The sequence below is a fragment of the Larus michahellis genome, chromosome 9 (genome assembly GCF_964199755.1).
Source record: "Larus michahellis chromosome 9, bLarMic1.1, whole genome shotgun sequence".
Taxonomy (NCBI): Eukaryota; Metazoa; Chordata; class Aves; order Charadriiformes; family Laridae; genus Larus; species Larus michahellis.
This window is the reverse complement of record NC_133904.1, coordinates 14,189,943-14,208,834: the sequence shown is the minus strand read 5'-3', so window position 1 is coordinate 14,208,834 and position 18,892 is coordinate 14,189,943. Positions and strand designations below refer to the sequence as shown.

The 18,892-nt window shown below is 38.7% G+C and overlaps 1 protein-coding gene across 4 annotated transcripts in view; it reads left to right on the top strand.

The window, feature by feature from the left end:
• The window catches only part of ATOSA (atos homolog A), a 50,205-nt gene extending 33,122 nt beyond the window's left edge, over window positions 1–17,083 (top strand). For 3 of the 4 annotated variants that reach the window (XM_074602001.1, XM_074602000.1, XM_074602002.1), the window contains 11 exons: window positions 148–332; window positions 1,220–1,422; window positions 1,874–1,999; window positions 2,271–4,131; window positions 4,643–4,765; window positions 5,732–5,811; window positions 6,592–6,700; window positions 7,559–7,717; window positions 9,565–9,633; window positions 10,511–10,710; window positions 16,481–17,083. In XM_074602001.1, the coding sequence (XP_074458102.1) occupies window positions 148–332; window positions 1,220–1,422; window positions 1,874–1,999; window positions 2,271–4,131; window positions 4,643–4,765; window positions 5,732–5,811; window positions 6,592–6,700; window positions 7,559–7,717; window positions 9,565–9,633; window positions 10,511–10,710; window positions 16,481–16,634 (3,269 nt within the window). In that variant the 3' untranslated portion in view covers window positions 16,635–17,083. Of the gene's footprint in view, window positions 1–147; window positions 333–1,219; window positions 1,423–1,873; window positions 2,000–2,270; window positions 4,132–4,642; window positions 4,766–5,731; window positions 5,812–5,953; window positions 6,037–6,591; window positions 6,701–7,558; window positions 7,718–9,564; window positions 9,634–10,510; window positions 10,711–16,480 lie in introns of all 4 variants that reach the window. The other variant, XR_012589213.1, reaches the window with a different exon arrangement.
• The last annotated feature ends 1,809 nt before the right edge of the window (window positions 17,084–18,892 follow it).

The following is an 18,892-nucleotide window of genomic DNA, read 5'->3' as shown; positions in this document are numbered from 1 at the left end:
AGCCTTATGGGGAGTGCAGCCATACAAAGATCCACCTCCCATAGCTCTTGTTTTGAGCGTAAATTGAAACAAACTGCTGGGTCAGCAAACAGTTAAAAGCTTGTTATACAGCTGATGTCATTATTTTTTGTCTTTTTGAAATGACAGATACTTTGGATGAATACTTTGAGTATGAAGCTGAGGAGTTCCTGGTCTCCTTGGCCTTGTTGATCACCGAAGGTCGAACGCCCGAGTATTCGATCAAGGGCAGAACAGAGGGCTTTCATTGCCCACCGGCACAATCAAGTCAGCCGCCAACAACTAAGCATGAATGCAGCGACAAACTGGCTCAGGTATGGTGGTACCTGTTTCATTTTAAGTGTCGTGGCATGCATCCTTGCTGCCGTGATTAAAGTCAGCTGAGAATCCCGTGGTGGATTCACAGTTAAGCATGAATAACAATTGCTTTCTGTCAGTCCCACATTTAAACAAGTGTGTAATTCAGTATTGTACTAATAATAGATCTGTCCTTAAAATGAGAGATCATTAAGCCTTTTATCCTTGAACATGAAATGCTGCACGACTACGTGAATGCAGTACCTATTTGAGTCTTTATTATGCAAATGGAGAGCGCTATACTTGGCATTGTTGGTCTGGGGTTTTGGGGTTTTTTGGGTTTTGGTTTGTTTTTTTTTTTTTTTTTTTGAGAAAATGTAGGCTGACTTGGCTAACTTTTTGCTTTTCCAGGTATTGTTGAAAAGTTAGTGATCCAAAAATCGCGAGTGCATAAAATCTAGTTAGTCTATTTGGGAGTGAGGTTGGAGCATCCCATCTCTCAATTAAAAGTTCCTAAGGACTGTGTCAATTTAAGTTGTTATTCATGCGGAAGTTAGCCTGCTCCAAGACACAGAATTTATAAAGATACTGCTTGAGTATGTCCATCCAAGAGGATGATTTGTGGAGAGAGAAGTACAAAGTAGCAAAGTGAGTGGTTGGAGAAATGTATGTTTATGAGCTCTTGTAATTTTCTACAGAAGTTGTTCAAATGGCAACTGTAAAGGATTTGTTAATTATTTTTCATTTAATAGCTCCAGAATCTTATCTCTGATTTGGTGAAACCTAGTTTACAGAATTTGACCCTTACCCTTTTCTAGTACTTTGGAACATGTTTTTAAAGCAGATTTAAATCTGGCTAGTAATTTTATGACTTGCATATGTTGACATTTTTTCTTTCCCTCAGTGTCGTCAAGCCAGGCGAACCAGATCTGAGGTTATGCTACTGTGGAAGAACAATATTCCAATCATGGTAGAAGTGATGCTACTTCCAGACTGTTGCTATAGTGATGAAGGGCCCACCACCGAGGGGAATGATTTAAATGATCCTGCAATCAAACAAGATGCATTGCTATTAGAAAGGTGGATTTTGGAGCCAGTTCCTCGACAGTAAGTTGTATATTAGGATTAGATGATAGTTGCGAGAACCTTGTCATATTTAAGTCCTTAAAGTAATCGGTTAGTGGTTTTGAACCGGCCCTTTGCCATGAGGACTGATCTAAGAAAACCACTATTTACCAGTGAAATCTAAGTATCTTTTAATCTTAGTCTTCCTGTACTCATACTTTCTGCAGTGTACCTTGTGCAATGCAGAGTATGAAAAGTTCCTAGCTGAAAATGGTCATTTTTATACATTATTTATTATGTTAAATTGTTATAAAGTATCGTGGATAAAACCAAATCAGACTCTGTAATCTTCAAGATGTTTGAGGAGTTTCATTGTTTTGCTTGATTCATCTGTGTTTTATCTTCAGAATAAAGACCTGAAAATGTCCTAGTTTTAGTAGTTCTCTGTGTATATTCTTAGCAACATCTATGTGTTTCTCTGAATACGTTTTAGGAGCGGAGATCGATTTATTGAAGAGAAGACCCTTCTATTGGCCGTTCGCTCTTTTGTTTTCTTCTCTCAGCTAAGCGCGTGGCTGAGTGTTTCACATGGTGCTGTTCCCCGAAACATTCTGTACAGGTACGTCTGGGGTGGAAAAATACTTGTTTGCTGTTCGCAGCTTTTTGCAATTTGACTTAAAACCATTCTCCCCTCCTGTTTTCCTATTTGCTTTCAGAAGGTGCCACGTTGTTGCCCCAGCACTTTAGCGGTTGTATAGGATTCGTATACTTCGCAAAGAACAGCAGTTGCTGGTGTCTCTTGCTTTTTCTTAGGCATTTGTGTTATGAAGTAGGTAATTAAAGACTCTTCATTTAGATACTTCTGTAAATGCCCTTCTGTATTGTTTCAGGGTGAGCGCTGCAGATGTGGACTTGCAATGGACGTTCTCCCAGACACCCACTGAGCATGTCTTTCCCGTTCCTAATGTTTCTCACAATGTGGCCTTGAGAGTCAGCGTCCAGTCCTTGCCCAGACAATCGAACTACCCAGTTTTGACCTGTAGTATTCACACCAACCTTAGCTTTTACGAAAAGCGAATGCAAGAGCGTAAGTTACATCAGCACAGCGATTCCAGTGTGGCACAGCAATGCAGTACCTCCAGTCCGCAGCGCTTCTGTGGGAAACAGACATGGACAATGACACCTGAAGGCCTACTTAATGGAAAAAAGACACCTGAATTTACTACATCGATCAGAAATTTAAAACTTTATCCTTCTAATGGACTTGGATCTGACTTTGGAGCGTCTCAGTCTAAAGTTCAGTGTTATAATGCTACAGCAGACAATAAGACACAGTCTCATGAAACACCTGTCAGAACTTTTAAATCCTTTTCTCTGGTTGATTCCCGTGTTTCCAATAGTCATTGCTCTCATCAGCCTATGGGAGAAACCAATCCTTTGATAGGCTCTTTACTTCAGGAGCGACAAGAGGTCATTGCAAGGATTGCTCAGCACTTGATTCACTGTGATCCAGCTACTTCACCAGTTGTTGCTGGACGTCCATTCAACATGCATGAAAACAGCTCAGCAACACCGAAAGCTTTTCGGAGTACTTACGAAGAGGAAAACTTGCCAAGAAAAGGCAAGGAGACCTCCCCTGTTTCTACTGCCAACTTAGACAATGCAATACAAGAAGATGGCAGTGAAGGCAAAACTAGAGCAATACCGGAGGTCCCACTGCTCGATGCCCGTGTTCCAGCGAACCACTGTGGCCGTCAGTTGGCAGGAGAGAGTAATCCCCTGATCGATTCTCTGCTCCAGGAGCGGCAGGAGGTGATAGCAAGGATTGCCCAGCATCTGATCCATTGTGATCCAGCTACTTCTCATGTCACTGGCCGTCCATTCAAAGTGAATGAGACTAGCCCAGTTACTTCAAAAATTTTCCGAAGTACATATGAAGATGAAAATTTGCTGAAGAAAGGCAAGGAACAGTCTTCTGTTTCTTTTGCTAAATCTGATTTTCCTTTGTCAGAAGACAGCAGTAAATCAAGGACAAAGACACCTGATACTCCTATCAGTCCTTCTAGGTTTGATGGAGAACTGAAGTCTTCTCTGAAACTCCAAGCAAGAAGAAAACTAGTTTTAGCAAAACCCAGTGAAGCTGTCCGAAATGCATTTCATCAGACTTCAAATAAAACTTCCCATGCATTTACTAACATTCACACATCATCATCATCATTATCACGTGTTAAAGAAAATAAATCTGAATTGACAGATAAATTGGAAACGATACATTCTGGTTATGCACAGAAAGACCAGATAACCAACAGAATTAAGCAGTGTTCAAATTTCAGCAGCATTGATGAACAGATTTGCACAAATAAACTCAAAGAAAGAACTGTTGTTAGTGAGAACAATGGCACAGACAGTTTTAACAATTTACAGATAGATAAATGCAGAATACTTGAAGGTACAAAAAAAGCAACTGTGATGCAGGTATCTGACTGTTTGCACAAAAATGAGCTCAAGTGTTTAGATAAAGACTCAAAAAAACCAAATATTTATGAGCAAAACACTCAGCTTATTAGTATTGAAAATTATTTAAATAAAGACCATGACAGTTTCAAAAACAAAAACAAACAAGATAAAACGAAAACTGCACATGATGAGAATGAAGACCCCATAGGCCTCGATTTCCAAAGCACTTCTCAAAAGAAACCTACAGAAGACGGCGTAGTTAAGTGTGAGCGGCTGAAGAACCCAGATGTACAGGTAAATACATAGAGAAAGAGACCAATTCCTATAGCTGCACTTAGTGACATAGCTTGTACCCTCTATCTGCTAAAGGACCGATAGAAAGAGGGGTCTAAGTCTGACTTCATAGGAAGCATCATGTTACTGTTGTCGTCTTGGTGGTCTGAAGTAACATTTGACCAGTAGTGCCTCCCCCATACCTTCTTAATTATAAGTTTAACGTTGAGAACACTGTCTGATTCTGCTCACCGTGAGAGCATTATGAACGACAGTTTCCATAGGCAGTTAGGCATCCTTTCTTTTTATAAATATATCGGTGTCTGAATATGGTAAGCGTTCTCTTTAGAGAGCAGTCTGTGTGATTGTAGATTGAGTCAAGGGGAATTTATACTGAATATTTCATAATATGCTCATGTGGTGCAGATCCCTCTGGTTCAGAAGTCTTCTCCGTTATGGCCAGCAAAGTGTTATCATGATAAGTCATTGAAATGTCCCATTGATATCTTAAGTAAATTTGTTTTGCTGACAGAAAGCACCACCTTCGTCTCTAAAACACACAAATACATGGCGGAAACATAATTTTCGATCCTTGGATGGAACTTCAACCAAGGCTTTTCATCCCAGAACTGGATTGCCTCTTCTATCAAGTCCCGTAAGTTATTGTTGAAATTATAACTTACCTTTTAAATGAGAAAAGAAGTATTTTGTTCTTTTAATATCTGTGTATGGTAGAAAATTTGACAGATTACCTAGGTGAAGTATGTGTGTTTACTTCCAGTGTCAGAGTGAATACTCTTGCAAGTGGAAATTTGAGAGTTAACACTCAAATGAAGTTGAACAATAATTCTGGAAAAGAAAATATTAGAGGTAGTTATTGAGATCCTATCAAGATTAACAAAAGGTGACATTAGAAAATTCAGTGGCAAAAAGGTTGCTTTGGTGCTATTTTGGAGCACAAAAGCAAGCATTTTGAAGATTAGTGTTTTAAGTGTAAGCTAACATATTTTGTCATTTTGAAGTTTTTGTGTGAGTTATTAATACCTGATTGCCTATTATTCCAAAGCTTTTGTTTCTGTGAACAGTTTGTACCATATATTCTTCAGCGATCAGGGATGTCATTGAATGACTAAGTGATACCAAGCTGCTGTGATAAGACAGAAAGGCATTGGGGAAGCGTTACCGTTCTTGGTAGGTTGTTGGGGAGTTCTAAAGAAAAAGGCAGCCCCAATTAAAGCTACTGAAGTAGTGATGTTCTGTAATCAACATGTGATATGTTTTATTCTTCAGTGCTTCTAAACGCTGTCAATATTTTTAGGGCACTTAGATGGGAATTTTTATAGCCTGTTTATTACTAATGTTCTGTAGCATTCCGAAGAGACATCAGTCTCTTGAATGAGTCTTTATTTAAGTACTTCCCGTTAATCAGAATTTATGGTCTTGTCATTTATAATTTTAGAATTTTCTTCACTAAGTTTAGAACGTATAGGAATTACTCTCTTCTACTCTGTTTTGTAATTTTGTAATGTCATGAAAATTCTTGGCAAATTTGTGCTTACTTGGCAAAATTGTCCTTACTAGAGGTACAGTTTTCAAATTAGCATCTTCTTTCCCTCTTGAGGTTCCTCAAAGAAAAACACAGTCTGGGTGCTTTGATCTGGATTCATCACTGCTGCAGTTGAAATGTCTGTCTGCAAGAAGGTGTGTTTTATTTACCAGAAATGTTAAGAATTTTGGGGGAGACATAATGCCTGTATGCATACACACCTGTATGCAACAACGAAGCATGTTGGCAAAGACAAAAAATGTGTGCCTTTCAAAATAATCCTTATTTTGAAATAAGGCTTGGAGCCGAGGTACCCCAGGGGTCTCCAGGTTAGCGTGGCTCTGGAGCTGCTGCCGGGACAAGCTCTGTCCCATGCAGGGGTAGGTATGCCGTAAGATACACTTGCCTTTTCAAACAGAGAAGATACTAATTGTTGATTTTTCTTCAAATCTGTGTTATTTTTGTGTTATGTTTTGTTCTTAGTGATGAACGGGTTAAGCATTTTGCCTTCACTTGTTCAGAGAACTTAACTTTTAAAAGGGACTGACCATGACGTTTTATACATTAATACATGTAACATAAACAGCTTTTAGTATGGTAGTTTGATGTTGCAAACCTCAGAATATGAGACAAAAATATCTGCATACAAGAGAAAATAATCTGATACTTTGGTTCCTGCTAATGGAGTTAATGAACAACCTAAATTTTTATTGTCTTTATCCCTTGTAATGTAAAACTTGTGAAAGTACTTTTTCAGTTAACTAGAAAATGTTTTGCTGACGTATTAAAAAGCAATGTTCAACTCTTACTTCTTTAGGACAACATTTTGTAATACAGTAAGTAAATGATTCTTTCTAGAGCTGTTTATACCCAGAAGACAAAAGCAAATGTGTTTATCCTTTATATTTATTCTGTCTTTTTTTTTTTTTTAATAGCCCACAACAATGTATAAACAGAGACAGTGATCCAGAGAGCCATGGGAAACCATTTCTAAGTTCTAGCGCTCCACCAGTAACAAGTCTCAGCCTTCTGGGAAACTTTGAGGTATTGCATATTCTCTAGAATTCTTGTGGTATTTTTGGTATTCTTCTGTACTGCTTTTAAAAGTACATTACTGTGAATAATTCCAGCCTGATTACAGTGTAAAAGTTCATAATTACGTTGAATAAAATTTGTTTTAATTTCCAGCTGTAGAGGCACATATTTTATGTCCCAGACGTCTTCTGTCTCAGAGATTCAGATACAATGAGTTGCTTGTAACTTTTATTTCCCACTGTCGTAAAGTTAGGAGGTGTTCTGTTGGCTTAGATGAGATTTAACAACCCATAATTGTTCACATTTATAATGCATTTACATAGAAAAAAGAATTTACATTTTCACTCTTAAAATCTACTTAATATGTCACAAAAGCTGTGTTAAATCAGTGTAGTAAATAGAACATACTTGTAGTGTAGCCTCCAGCTTTTCACTTCATGTAGCATATCAAATAGCAACAACTAATAGCTAGTGTGTTAATGGGTTGTATCGTACTCCATATTTGTGAAATATGGAGTGAATATGTTGAGGAAAGTTACAGATTCTAGATTATTATTTTTTTTTCAGATAGTATATATCAAGGAAAATCATGCATAGATGCTGCTGCAATAAAATTCTCTGGGGGCTTTTGCACCAGTTTCAGTAGGATGGAGACTGGATTTGGATGACGCTTTCTCTTAAACCACTATCATCTTGCTGAGTGTTCCACTCTTCATCATAATTTTTGCCTCAGTGTTGATTTTTGGCAGGTCGCCTTATGAAAGACCCAAGTTCCTACATAAACTCGTTTCCCTTTTTACTGCTTAGTTTTGCTATGTTTTATTTGAGGCATTCCCAACCTAAGCTGTATGTGTTTTTGTTTGTCAGGAGTCTGTCCTGAATTTTCGCCTAGACCCGCTGGGCGTGGTGGAGGGTTTCACAGCAGAAGTGGGAGCAAGTGGAGTCTTTTGTCCCACGCACATGACTCTGCCAGTTGAAGTGTCGTTCTACAGCGTTTCAGATGATAACGCGCCCTCTCCTTACATGGTAAGTGTGTGCTTGGATTTATTTTAAATAAATTCCGATCGGTGGAGGTGAAGAACAAGAGCTCGGTGAGTAGAGGGTTCAGGAAGTAGGGATTTGCAGGGACCTGGGTTATTTTCAGCTGCTTGTGGTGGTGTTCTCCTGTCCCTTCGTCCTTTCCCTAACTAGTGCTTTGCTCCCATTGCTCTGCCCCACCATCCAACTACTCTCATCTTGGGATATTGAACATATTTGTCTCCCTCCACATTGGAGTGGTCAAATCCCACCATCTCTTTTTATCCATCTAACTTAAAATAGGCAGTGAGGCAATGGCTGGACTTAATGGGATACATTTTGTTGTCCCAACAAGCAGCTGCCTGGGCAACTAACCTCTCTGCCAGCAAGTGGCTTAAGTGCAGGCCAAGGTACAATTGCTGGTGGAGACCTTAAACTCAGAAGTTATTCAGCCCATTCTTTTAGAGTAAATACCATCTGAGCTAGTGTGACAGGCGGCACTCTCACAAGCTGCACGGTTTGCTGATGTTCGCACCGACACGGAATTTGTGTTCTCGGTATCCGTGTGCTAATTCTGTTCCACATTTCTGCAATGACAGCATGGTTTTTGGATGTCTAAAAGTGTTTCCTTGTAAAAAGCAAAAGTTGTCTTGTATGCTGGCATTGAATCAGGCAGCTAGATTTGTTCTGAACACCTGTTAAGGAACCTCAGTGTTACTTGGGTGACATCTAATTTTTAGAGGGTTTCATATATGTATTTCTGTCAAAAATATGGTAAGTAGTCTGTTTAAACATGTAATTGAACATCTAATTATCCCAATGTTTAGATTTTAAATTCATAGCACCTAACCATATTTCTGACCTTCTGTTTTTTAAAAGTATTCATAAAATGAAATGGCTTTGTAAGTTAAGTTTGAGTAATAGAGTTTAAACTTGTATATGTCTTCTCTTAACCACTACAAAGAAGTATCTATTTTGCTTTCAACTTTCTGGATTATTGCACATGATTTTCCAGGAGGTGGAGGGATTCTGATTTTCCTCAAATGGTTAAAGCAGCATTGCTTATTTTCCTAGCTGGGTTTCATTGTTTCAGGCTTTTCCACATGCTCTAAACATGCTATTATGGCTGAGTCTCCCAGGATTAATACAACCTTTGTGGAGTGCCTCCATCATCAGAAACATTGTTTTCTGTTTGCATAGCTAGTTTCCCTGCTTTGGGTTCTTTTTTGTTGTTGTTGTTTGCGTTTTTTTTTTTTTGTTAAGCCCAGTGCAGTGGGGTCCAACAGTTGTGCTGGGCGGGTTAATCAAACGTGTGCTCTAGGGCAGCACCCTGAGGGTGGCCTCAGCAGTGTTACAGCCCTGTGGGGGACGTGGGGGCCCTGCAGATCCCAGCTGGTACAAAAGCAGATGTCGTCATTGCTAAAGTTTGGGTTAGAATGGAAGATGAAGTGCATCTGCTGCCTTTGAAAAGCAGAAATCAGTTCTGTGAGATTTGGAGTATTATTGGTGCAATTGTAGGTGATATAAAAATGGAAAGGAAGACGCAAATCTTCCATTCTGACTTACAAGCCATTTTGAAAAGAAAGCTCTATTTCGCCATAGCTCCATGACTGCTGGTTGGAAGATGTGGAAACCTGGATCTTGTTTCAGGAGGAACAAGGATCTGCCAAAGTATCTGTCAGGACCCTGCTGTTGATTTCTAACTGCCTCTTAAATGCATTGCCTTCCCTATTTTTAGTTTTTATACATTCCTGATTGTTTTTTCAAATAAATACAATTACATGAATTGAATATTTTGATTTGTCTGTATCTCTCCCTGTGAACTAAATGTGTGTCTGTCTTGTTTTTTTTCCTAGGGTGTAATTACTTTAGAGTCCCTTGGTAAAAGGGGTTATCGGGTACCGCCTTCAGGAACAATACAAGTGGTACGTACTCAGCAGATAAGGGTGCCTTGTAACCAGTAATGTCAAGAAAGTCATGCAGAGGAGATGAGGTTATTGGAGATGAGCATGAAGCTAGCAGTGGAAATGTGCATCTCTGTAGGTACTGTAGTTATTCAAAGTAGAAATCTATGTGTAATTTGTGGGACAAAAAATGCTCCCAACCTTTGAACCCATCTGTGCTGTGAAGAGACTTAAAATTAGTTACTGAAGATACAGAACAGATGCTGTGGCTTTGAAGAAGTAATGTAGAAGTAATTAGGCCACAGTCCAAATTCTGAAATCCTTCTAAAGGGATTAAGATTAAATACTCAGTTGTATGTAAATTTTGTAACATCTTAACACCACCTATTTTTTGTAATAAAACCAGAAAGTAAATCACAGCCATTGCTTAGAACGAACAGTCTGCCTCTTTCATTTTAGAACCCAGTCCAGGGTAGGTAACGCATTGGTGATTTCAGGTTTAAAAGTGGAGCCCGCCACTGTGCTTCCTGGGAGCGTATCGTGTCTAGGAAACAGTGCAGACAAAAAGCTGACTGGAAAAATGAACAAAAATGGGGATGCAGGTTAGCAAATTGATAGTAGTCATATACCAGTGTCTCATTCAGATTAGGTTGTGTTTAGTATTATATTTAAAAATGGGAATTGCTAGTAGCTGAAGTGTTGAAAAACAGAAAAACTGCACGTTTTTACCTAAACGTTTCTGTATGGCACCAGAACAAAGTGCATCGAGGATGGTGACTATTTTATTTTGGCAGGTGGAGTTTGTTTTGGTTTTTGGTTGGGTTGTTGTTTTGTTTGTTTTTTTTTTTTTAATTTGTCATCTCTAAAGAGTATTGTATTGAACTCTTTGTCTTTTCAGACCTTATTTAACCCTAACAAAACTGTGGTGAAGATGTTTGTGGTGATCTATGACTTGAGAGAAATGCCAGCTAATCATCAAACATTCCTACGGCAAAGAACTTTTTCTGTTCCTGTGAGACGAGAAATCAAGAGAACTGTCAATAAAGAAAATAGTCAACAGACTGAAGAAAGGCTACTACGCTACCTCATACATCTGAGGTAAGCTCCTCGGACTTAAAAAAACCCCACACAAACAAAAACACAAAAAACGAGTACCTGCCAAAATTTATCTCATGATTTCTTTCTTTAAGCTAGACAGTAGAGGAGGAAAAGCTAATAAATAATTAGGATTCTGCTTGGGAGAAACAAAGTTAAAATATAAAGTTCTTTCTTGGCATTGAAGTATGTTGTATAGCCTTGTAAAGCTTAATTCTGTTCTTAGCAAGATTTAGTTCTGGCTGGATCAATTTACTTTTTTTGAGGTTACAGGAAATAGTGTGGATGTTACATTGGCAAAAGCCAAAACTAAGGATCAATGTAGAGGTGGTGCCCAGTGTCGTACAAACGTGCCTCTTCACCAGAATAGCTTGTAACGTGAAAAGCGTTCTGAGTTACTCCTAAAAATATAGTGTTTAATGGTAAAAATGTAAATACCTGTTTCATCATGCAATACCACTGATAATGCCTTTCACTTTATAAAAACATTCACACAATCTTCCTTAAATGATTTACAAAGCACTGCCTGAAACCAGGTACTCTGCTGCTGCTCTGGGGATGTTCTGGAGACTGCACTTTGAAACAGGAGGAATGGTGGATACTCTGTCCTTCTGCAGTTTGCAGACTTTTGCCCGCATTGTTGTAGTAAACGAACCAACATCCGTGCAGACCCAGTGCTTTCATTGCAGCCCATGCAAACCCAACGGCAGCTGACATTCTGAAGCGAGCAAGCAGAACAGAATCAAATCTCCTGCACTTCCTTCTCTAACCTGTTGTAGAATTACTTCTGATACATATTCTTTTCCCTATTCAGTGGCATTGATTTCTACCCGGCAAACTTTTGAAACACAACTTTGTCTATGGCAGTGATTCCAGGCCAAGCTTTCCTGTTAAATGAAAGTTGACAGTGATAAAAAAAAAATGTGTTGGTTTACTGGAGTGTGAAAATAGCATCACGATGAGGCTGTTGAACTGTGTTTTCATTCTGAATTTTAGCCTGGATTGAAAGTCATCCTTTCAGGCCACAGTAACTTGCCATGTCTAACTTAAGCACCTTCTAAAAATTTTCTTGCGGGGTAAATTCTGAAAAAGAGTGTGTAGCCCAAATAAAAGGCTCTATTTGCTTGCAGTGTTGATCTAACTGATGCAGAGGAACTGGGGACAGGCATCAGCTCGAGGTAGGCAAAAATCTGTGGCCAACCCGCTCTGGCGCACAGGCATGAAGAGCAGCAGACTTGTCCCCCCTTTCAGTTTCTGCTTTAATTTAGTTTGTAAATTTTTTTTTTTAGATCAACGCAATAATTACTTTTATTTGAAGGCAAACCTGTTTTCTTCTCAGTCTTTTATAGCTAGAAGTCTTCTTTCATGAGTTTCCTGTTTCTGATACCTGCTGAGAGACAGAAATGTAGAGGTTCTGATGCTCCTAGTTTTGAAATACCTGTGCAGTTTAGCTCAGCTTTCAGACCTCTGGTGGGGATCCACTTATGGATTTATAATGTGTAATTGGAAATGCATCCATTTATGGCTGGAAAAACAAACTGTCTGAAAATTATGATGCTTAGCTGCTTACTTTGGAAAGTGAGTATCTGCAGAGTATGCCAGAAGTTTTTTTTCTTCAGAGATGAACCCAAACAGTGGGTCCTTTCTCATGATGGAAGAGCTGCAAAACACCTCGAAATATTACAGCCGTTTATGTTGATCTGTCTTGGTGGTTTATTATACAGAGTACTTTAGATTTTACAAAAGAAAGACCCAGTTGTCAATCTAGTAGCCTTCTTTACTAAAGATGGATTTTAATTAGGAGAGCTTAAAATGCCTTAGTAGTATAATAATTCATATGTAAGTTTGTTTTTAAACTTCATTTACAAAAGCAGAAATGTTTCCTCAAACACGTTTTACTGAAAACTTATATACAAACCTAAAAAAATTAAAGTATTGTTTTCTTTGTCACTCAAGTTGGCTTAGAACAGCCTTTCGGTTTTAGTTGCAGTAGTTGTTGAAAACAAGCATCTTAAGCTCACATGTTGAAATTTTGCTCAAAAAAACAAATGAAGTCACCAGCAGTAAGCTGCATTGTGGTCGCATCTGCTTGCGAGGCCTTAATCACAGTTGTCAGCACTCACATTATGAAAGCTTCTTTTCAAGTGGTAATTCAGCAAAAATGCTTGCATAGGTCTGGAACTTAACATTGGCAGCCAGATTTTCTACAACGCTCTTGTGAAGTGTCAGATTTATTGTGTATGCAGCTTCTGCGTGCAGTTTTGTACGTTGGAGATACCATTCAATATGCCATTAGACTGTATTTGTACCCACAGCTACAGACGTGAAATGTAGCTTGCACGGACGGCAGAGCTTTATTCACTATAAGAAACTCAAGCGTTGCACCTGCAGTTTAAGTCATTCCATGAAGATGCTTTGGGGATAAATTTGTTGTTGCGTGTGAAGCAGTGATTTTTTTTTTTGCATTGTAATTAAATCTACAGGAGCATACGAGCTGTGAGTCCAGCTCTGCTCACGCCTCCTTTCTGCCCGGTGTTGGGAGGGTGATGACCATCAGCCCTTTCTAGGTCACATTCTGGCACCCCTATAAAAGGCAATTAAACAGTTAACCTGCCCACAGCTCAGCGTTTTTCAAGTTTTCAAAGCTTGGTCAACAGCTTTACTACTGACATACTGCCTCTTTTAATTGCATGGAGCATAATTGTTGTTACTTACCAGCTAAAGAGGGGTTGTTAGTGAAGGCTAGGTAGAGGGTAAGCTTGAAACTGGTAGTTAAAAGTAGTGATTCCTCAAGCTGTTGAGAAACTTTTTTAAAAAAAAATATTTTCCTAATGTGGCATATGATACGTTTATTGGTGGAAGCTGAAGATACCTGCGATTACTGATTCACTAGTTGCTTTTTGATCTTTCTGATCTCTCAGCATTTTTCCTAATCTTGAAATTTGTATCCTTGTCCTAATGATTTTAACACAATCTATAAAGTCTGTAAGTATAGTCTTTTCCACTTGTAAAACATACCTTGCTACATATGTTTTTGTGATCATCCTGCTATATCCTGTTTCTGTGGCTTACTCTGTTCTTTGTGAATTTTGATGTCCAATAAAATATATATTTTTGTGCTCGTATTTGTCATTTCTTCAGTAATGCTTATCACTTTTTTTTCTTCTGCCAGACTTTCTACCTCATCTGATATTTGTGTGTTTAAGCCTTCCTGTATTTGTCTATTGATATTGTTCCTAGGAAACCATCTGTCAGAGACCTCTGTTGCATTTTTCTTGATTCCTTTACACAAAACTACTGGAGCTGCCACAGTTCTGGAGCCAGTCCCATGCAGACGACTCCATCACCACCCCACAAGGGTGGATGTAATGGCCGTCTCTTGACTATTCCAATGTATTTCCATGTATGAAAAGCAACATTTCTAAATGTCAGTTACTATGATAAACATTTCTGAAAGAAAAAAATTAGGTGATGGAAGCAGAGATGAGAAGAATTCCCCAAACTCTGCTGCTGTGCCCTACTCATCCTCCTTCAATCTTTGTGAAGTGTCTTGCTCAGAAAAGCCACATTACAGGGAAGCGTTATTTACTAGGCAAAGAGTGTCTTGCAGGATTCTCACTAATGGAAAATAGTAAGCTTGAGAAGTTTAAAAATAGACCTTGCTAATTATTTTGTGATAGATCTATGTGTAAAATGGGAATTGAGCTCTACTTTATGATGATGCTTTAAAAACTAGATCTCTCTCTTCTATATGAATTAACTTCAATCGTACTTTTGCTGCAAGAGATCTTTCAATGGAATTTTTCATTTTAAAATGTCTAATGAGCTACATGCTGAATTAACTGTTTGTGGTGTTCGGCTTGTCCCTTGCCTCTTTCACTCTTCCTTCTTGTGCTCGCCTCCAGAATCTTCTCTGAAGAAAGAATCTCTTCCCCTTTGCCTACCAGGTAAAGGGCTTTCACACTGACAGCACCAAGCAAATAAGTAGTGATGGATGGGAGCTCTGTGGAGGCCAGTAGGAGTGTTCTGCTGGACCCCCCCACAGTTTTAATGTCCTTGACGGCTGTATCTAGGAGAGCATAATTTTCCTTTGGCTGTGGGGGTGACTACAGGCTATTCTGCATCACTGGTCTGAACAAAACGGTGGCACAGAATCTGTTTCTACAACCTGCCTGCCCCAGAGGATGAAACCTTCATGGATCTTCAGGCTGAGAGAGCTGGGGTTGTTCAGCCTGGAGAAGAGAAGGCTCCAGGGAGACCGTAGAGCCCCTTCCAGTACCCGAAGGGGGCCTATAAGAAAGCTGTGGAGGGGCTGTTTGCAAGGGCACATAGTGATAGGACGAGGCGCCATGGTTTTAAACTAGAGCAGGGTAGGTTTAGATTAGACATTAGGAAGAAGTTCTTTACAATGAGGGTGGCGAGACACTGGCACAGGTTGCCCAGAGAGGTGGTGGAGGCCCCATCCCTGGAGACATTCAAGGCCAGGCTGGATGAGGCTCTGAGCAACCTGATCTAGTTGAAGATGTCCCTGCTTACTGCAGGGGGGTTGGACTAGATGGCCTTTAAATGTCCCTTCCAACCCAACACATTCTATGATTTTATGATCTTCAGTAGTTGTCTGTCTTTCTCCTGCCTCTCAGAATTTCAGTCTGATTATGGCTAGGTTTATTCTAGAGATACTACTTTTGCTTCAGTGGGGTCAATGAGTAAATGCTTATTAAAAATCAGTGCAAATCGTAAGGCCTGTGATAAGAAGTGTGCACTGCGCTCTCAGCATTTGTAATGGTATAATTTTGTCATTACAATAGCAATAGCTTTTCTGTTTCTATTTCTATTACAGTAGCAATAGGTTTTCTCCCTTACGGTGGCATAGTGATAGTGACATTCAGTTGCAATAAGTAAGCAAGGCTCCTTAGGCTCTCCTGCCTTTCCTGGTTGAGGGAAGGAAATTAAGGAGTTGTGCCAGATGAAGACTATAGAATACAGTTCTCTGAAGTGCAGATCTGGTCGGTCTCTATCTATAGTTGTTAAATCTCAGGGAAAGTGGAACTGGCACATTCCTGGCAGGTTTGGAGGTCATGAATTAAGCTGTTTAGCCACAGCATAAAAGATAAATGGGCCCAGAAATTGGCCACTTTTTACTTTGGTGATTGGGCCAGTGAACTATAGTCTCTTTGAAATAGCTCCGTATTTCTGTGTGGAAAACTTGTTTCTGTCTGCCTGCAGAGACCTGCGTACCTACTGCTTCTCGAGTGGGACTGAAATTTGGCGTGTGGTACAAAGCTGTAGTAAACTTCTTGCTGGTACATTCATAAAGAGAGCAATGAAATCTGTCTGTATGATAGCTAGCACTGAAATATATCTTTGATAAGTATCCATGCCTTTGTTGATATTTGAACCTTCCCTTTTGTGTATGCTTAGGCCACCCGTTGGGCATTTTTGGGAGTGCTCACTGAAGAGCACTTTTTGCCTTTCGAGATTGCCGAGAACTTTAATCGCCAATGTACGTAATGGCAGTGTGAACTTCAACTATTCCATGCCACTTCCAAAGCTGTACACTGCATTGGTGCTTAGGAACAGAGCCTTTAAATGCCAAAGGAAACAAAGTAGAATGGAAAATGTGAGGTGGTTATTTCTTCTTCCATTTTAGCTGCGTAATTTTCTATGTTCAAATGTTTTTTGGCCGTAATCTCTTAAAGGAATGCATTTAATTCAATAATATTTAAAGATGGCTCTTTTGTTTTAGGTAATACAGATATTTGTATCTTTTCAGGTTCCAGAGTTCTAAATCTGGAAAGATCTACCTCCACAGAGATGTAAGGCTCCTATTCTCTCGGAAATCCATGGAAGTTGATAGCGGCGCTGCATATGAACTCAAATCTTACACTGAATCTCCAACAAATCCTCAGTTTTCACCAAGATGCTAGCAAACAATGGCAAACTAAAGTATTCGTTTTACTGTTGATTACTCCTTGCAAGTGAAGATCAGTAGAGATGACAGTATAAAGTTAAGTCTGTAAAGGAATGAAAATAGCGCTCAAGAGAGAGAAGGTTCTTATGTGATCCTGGACCAGTTTTTAAAAGGTTTCTGGAATGAGCTTTGTGTATTCCAAGTAGACTGGAAACATACTTAAATCTAATCTTTTTGTACTGTTTAAAACCACTTCATTGGATGTGTTGCAATAGCAAATTCCCAAGTTAGTTTAGTGTTTACACTTTTTATTTTATTTTTCAGTTATTTAATATTTAATGTTTCATTTAATACTCAAGTGATGTTTGTCTTTAGTGTTCTAATGTAGCATAAATCCTATGTAAAATCATACTATGTATTTTTGGCATTAATATTGAAATCTGAAATATATACAGATGTCTTTAATCTGTGTGATGTTTTAAGTGATATTCATTTAAGTTATTGAAAGTGGGGACACCAGGTGAATTTCCATAACATTTCATACTATGCAAGCATTTAGCTTTCTTCTTTTTTTCTCTTTAATGGTACCGTTTTCCTTTTTTTCTCATGTACAGATTCAGTAATACCCTAATGCAGATTTATTTACTTACTCATGCATTCAGATCATTGATTTGCTTCATATTTTGCTCCCTCCATTTCTTTCTTTCCTTAAGGGCCACTTTCATTTTGCTTTCTGCTCCTAGTTTTTCCTCACATAAAATTCCCGCCCTCCCCCATTTGATTTCTCAGATTGTGTTAAAGGATGTACTGTGCAAACAAATTAGTATTTATATCTTAAATATATGCAAAAGCTATGAAACTTGTACTTTTTGTTTTATTTTTAGATAAGGAGGATCTTCATGTAATCCTAAATATTTTTAATAGGTCAATTCCATTTAAGCCACTAGGTGGCCGCAGGAAGTTTTACTAGAAATGCTACATTGGGCATATAAATATTTTCCAATATGTATGTGTATTCCTAAAACAAAACACAGTCAGGTAAACAGTTTATGCTAAGTGTTAAACTGTGTAACTGAGAGAAATAAAGTTAGAATCATTTGATTATATTTGAGGTATATACTTAATAATGAACATGAAGCTTTACAATGTTTGCTGAAGATTTCGGAGTTTCTCAACTGCCTTACCTTGGTTTGTGTTCTTCTTTACATCGCTGTAGGTTTTCAGAGTGTCAGTAATATGAAAGGTGACCTTCATATCTGGGAGTATAACACACTTATCTGATGAAGACTCTGGAGAAGGAATGAATGTGCATTTTGTATATTCAGCACTGCCCTTAGATGAGAGGAGAAGTCAGTGTATCGTGAAATCTCCAGGAAGCCTGCCAGGGAAAGTAAGGGAGACCAGACTTTCCAGATGATACTTATCAACTACCTGGTACATTCAAATGACTGTTGCTCCAGAAGGGCAAAGCTCAGATATTATTGAGTCTGTTCCCCACTTCAGCAGTATTTTCCCCTCTGTTACACTAGGTTTCCCAAGGTTAGCTAGCATTTATTTTATAGAGACTTGGGAAAAACGGTACAGGATGAGGTTGTTTGCAGTTTATAGTCATTTGTGTGCCTTGTAAAACTGATAAAAGGTTTCTTGTGATAGCAGCAGAGTCAAATACAATTGCAGTCAGACTGTATACAGAACTAGGACCTAGACTAGCATAATGAGAATGTGTCCTACTTTCTTTGTAGCTACTCTTGAGTCATAAGCAAACAGCATATATCCTCAGAGTTCCTATTTGTGTCATGGAGAACATCTGCTTGCGTACTTGATGAAAAAAGGGATGGGAAAAGGACACACTTTTAATGAAAAGTCACGATTCACCTGTAGTAGATTATCCTTTTATTTTGCACTGAGAGTATGCAGTGTTTGTACGTCTGTATATTGATAATTTTAAATGACTTCTTCAAGCCATCCTTTTCTCCCTTCAGAGTAATATATTAATTTGTTTTGAACAGCAAAGAAGTGTGGATTTTGAATATGTGGTCACTACAAGTCATGTCTAGGAAATACATTTGTATTGACTTAAATCGTCAAACTACACTTAGTCCCTGTATGGATTCAGAATGAAAGTGACTTTAGATTATCCATGCACAACTTTGATTTAACTAAGACATTCTCCATTTACAGCTTGATCTGAGTTAACACTTTCCATTAGGGACACACCTGGAGAAATGCTGAATGTTTGTAAAATACAAACTGAATTCCATGTGACCCTCTATG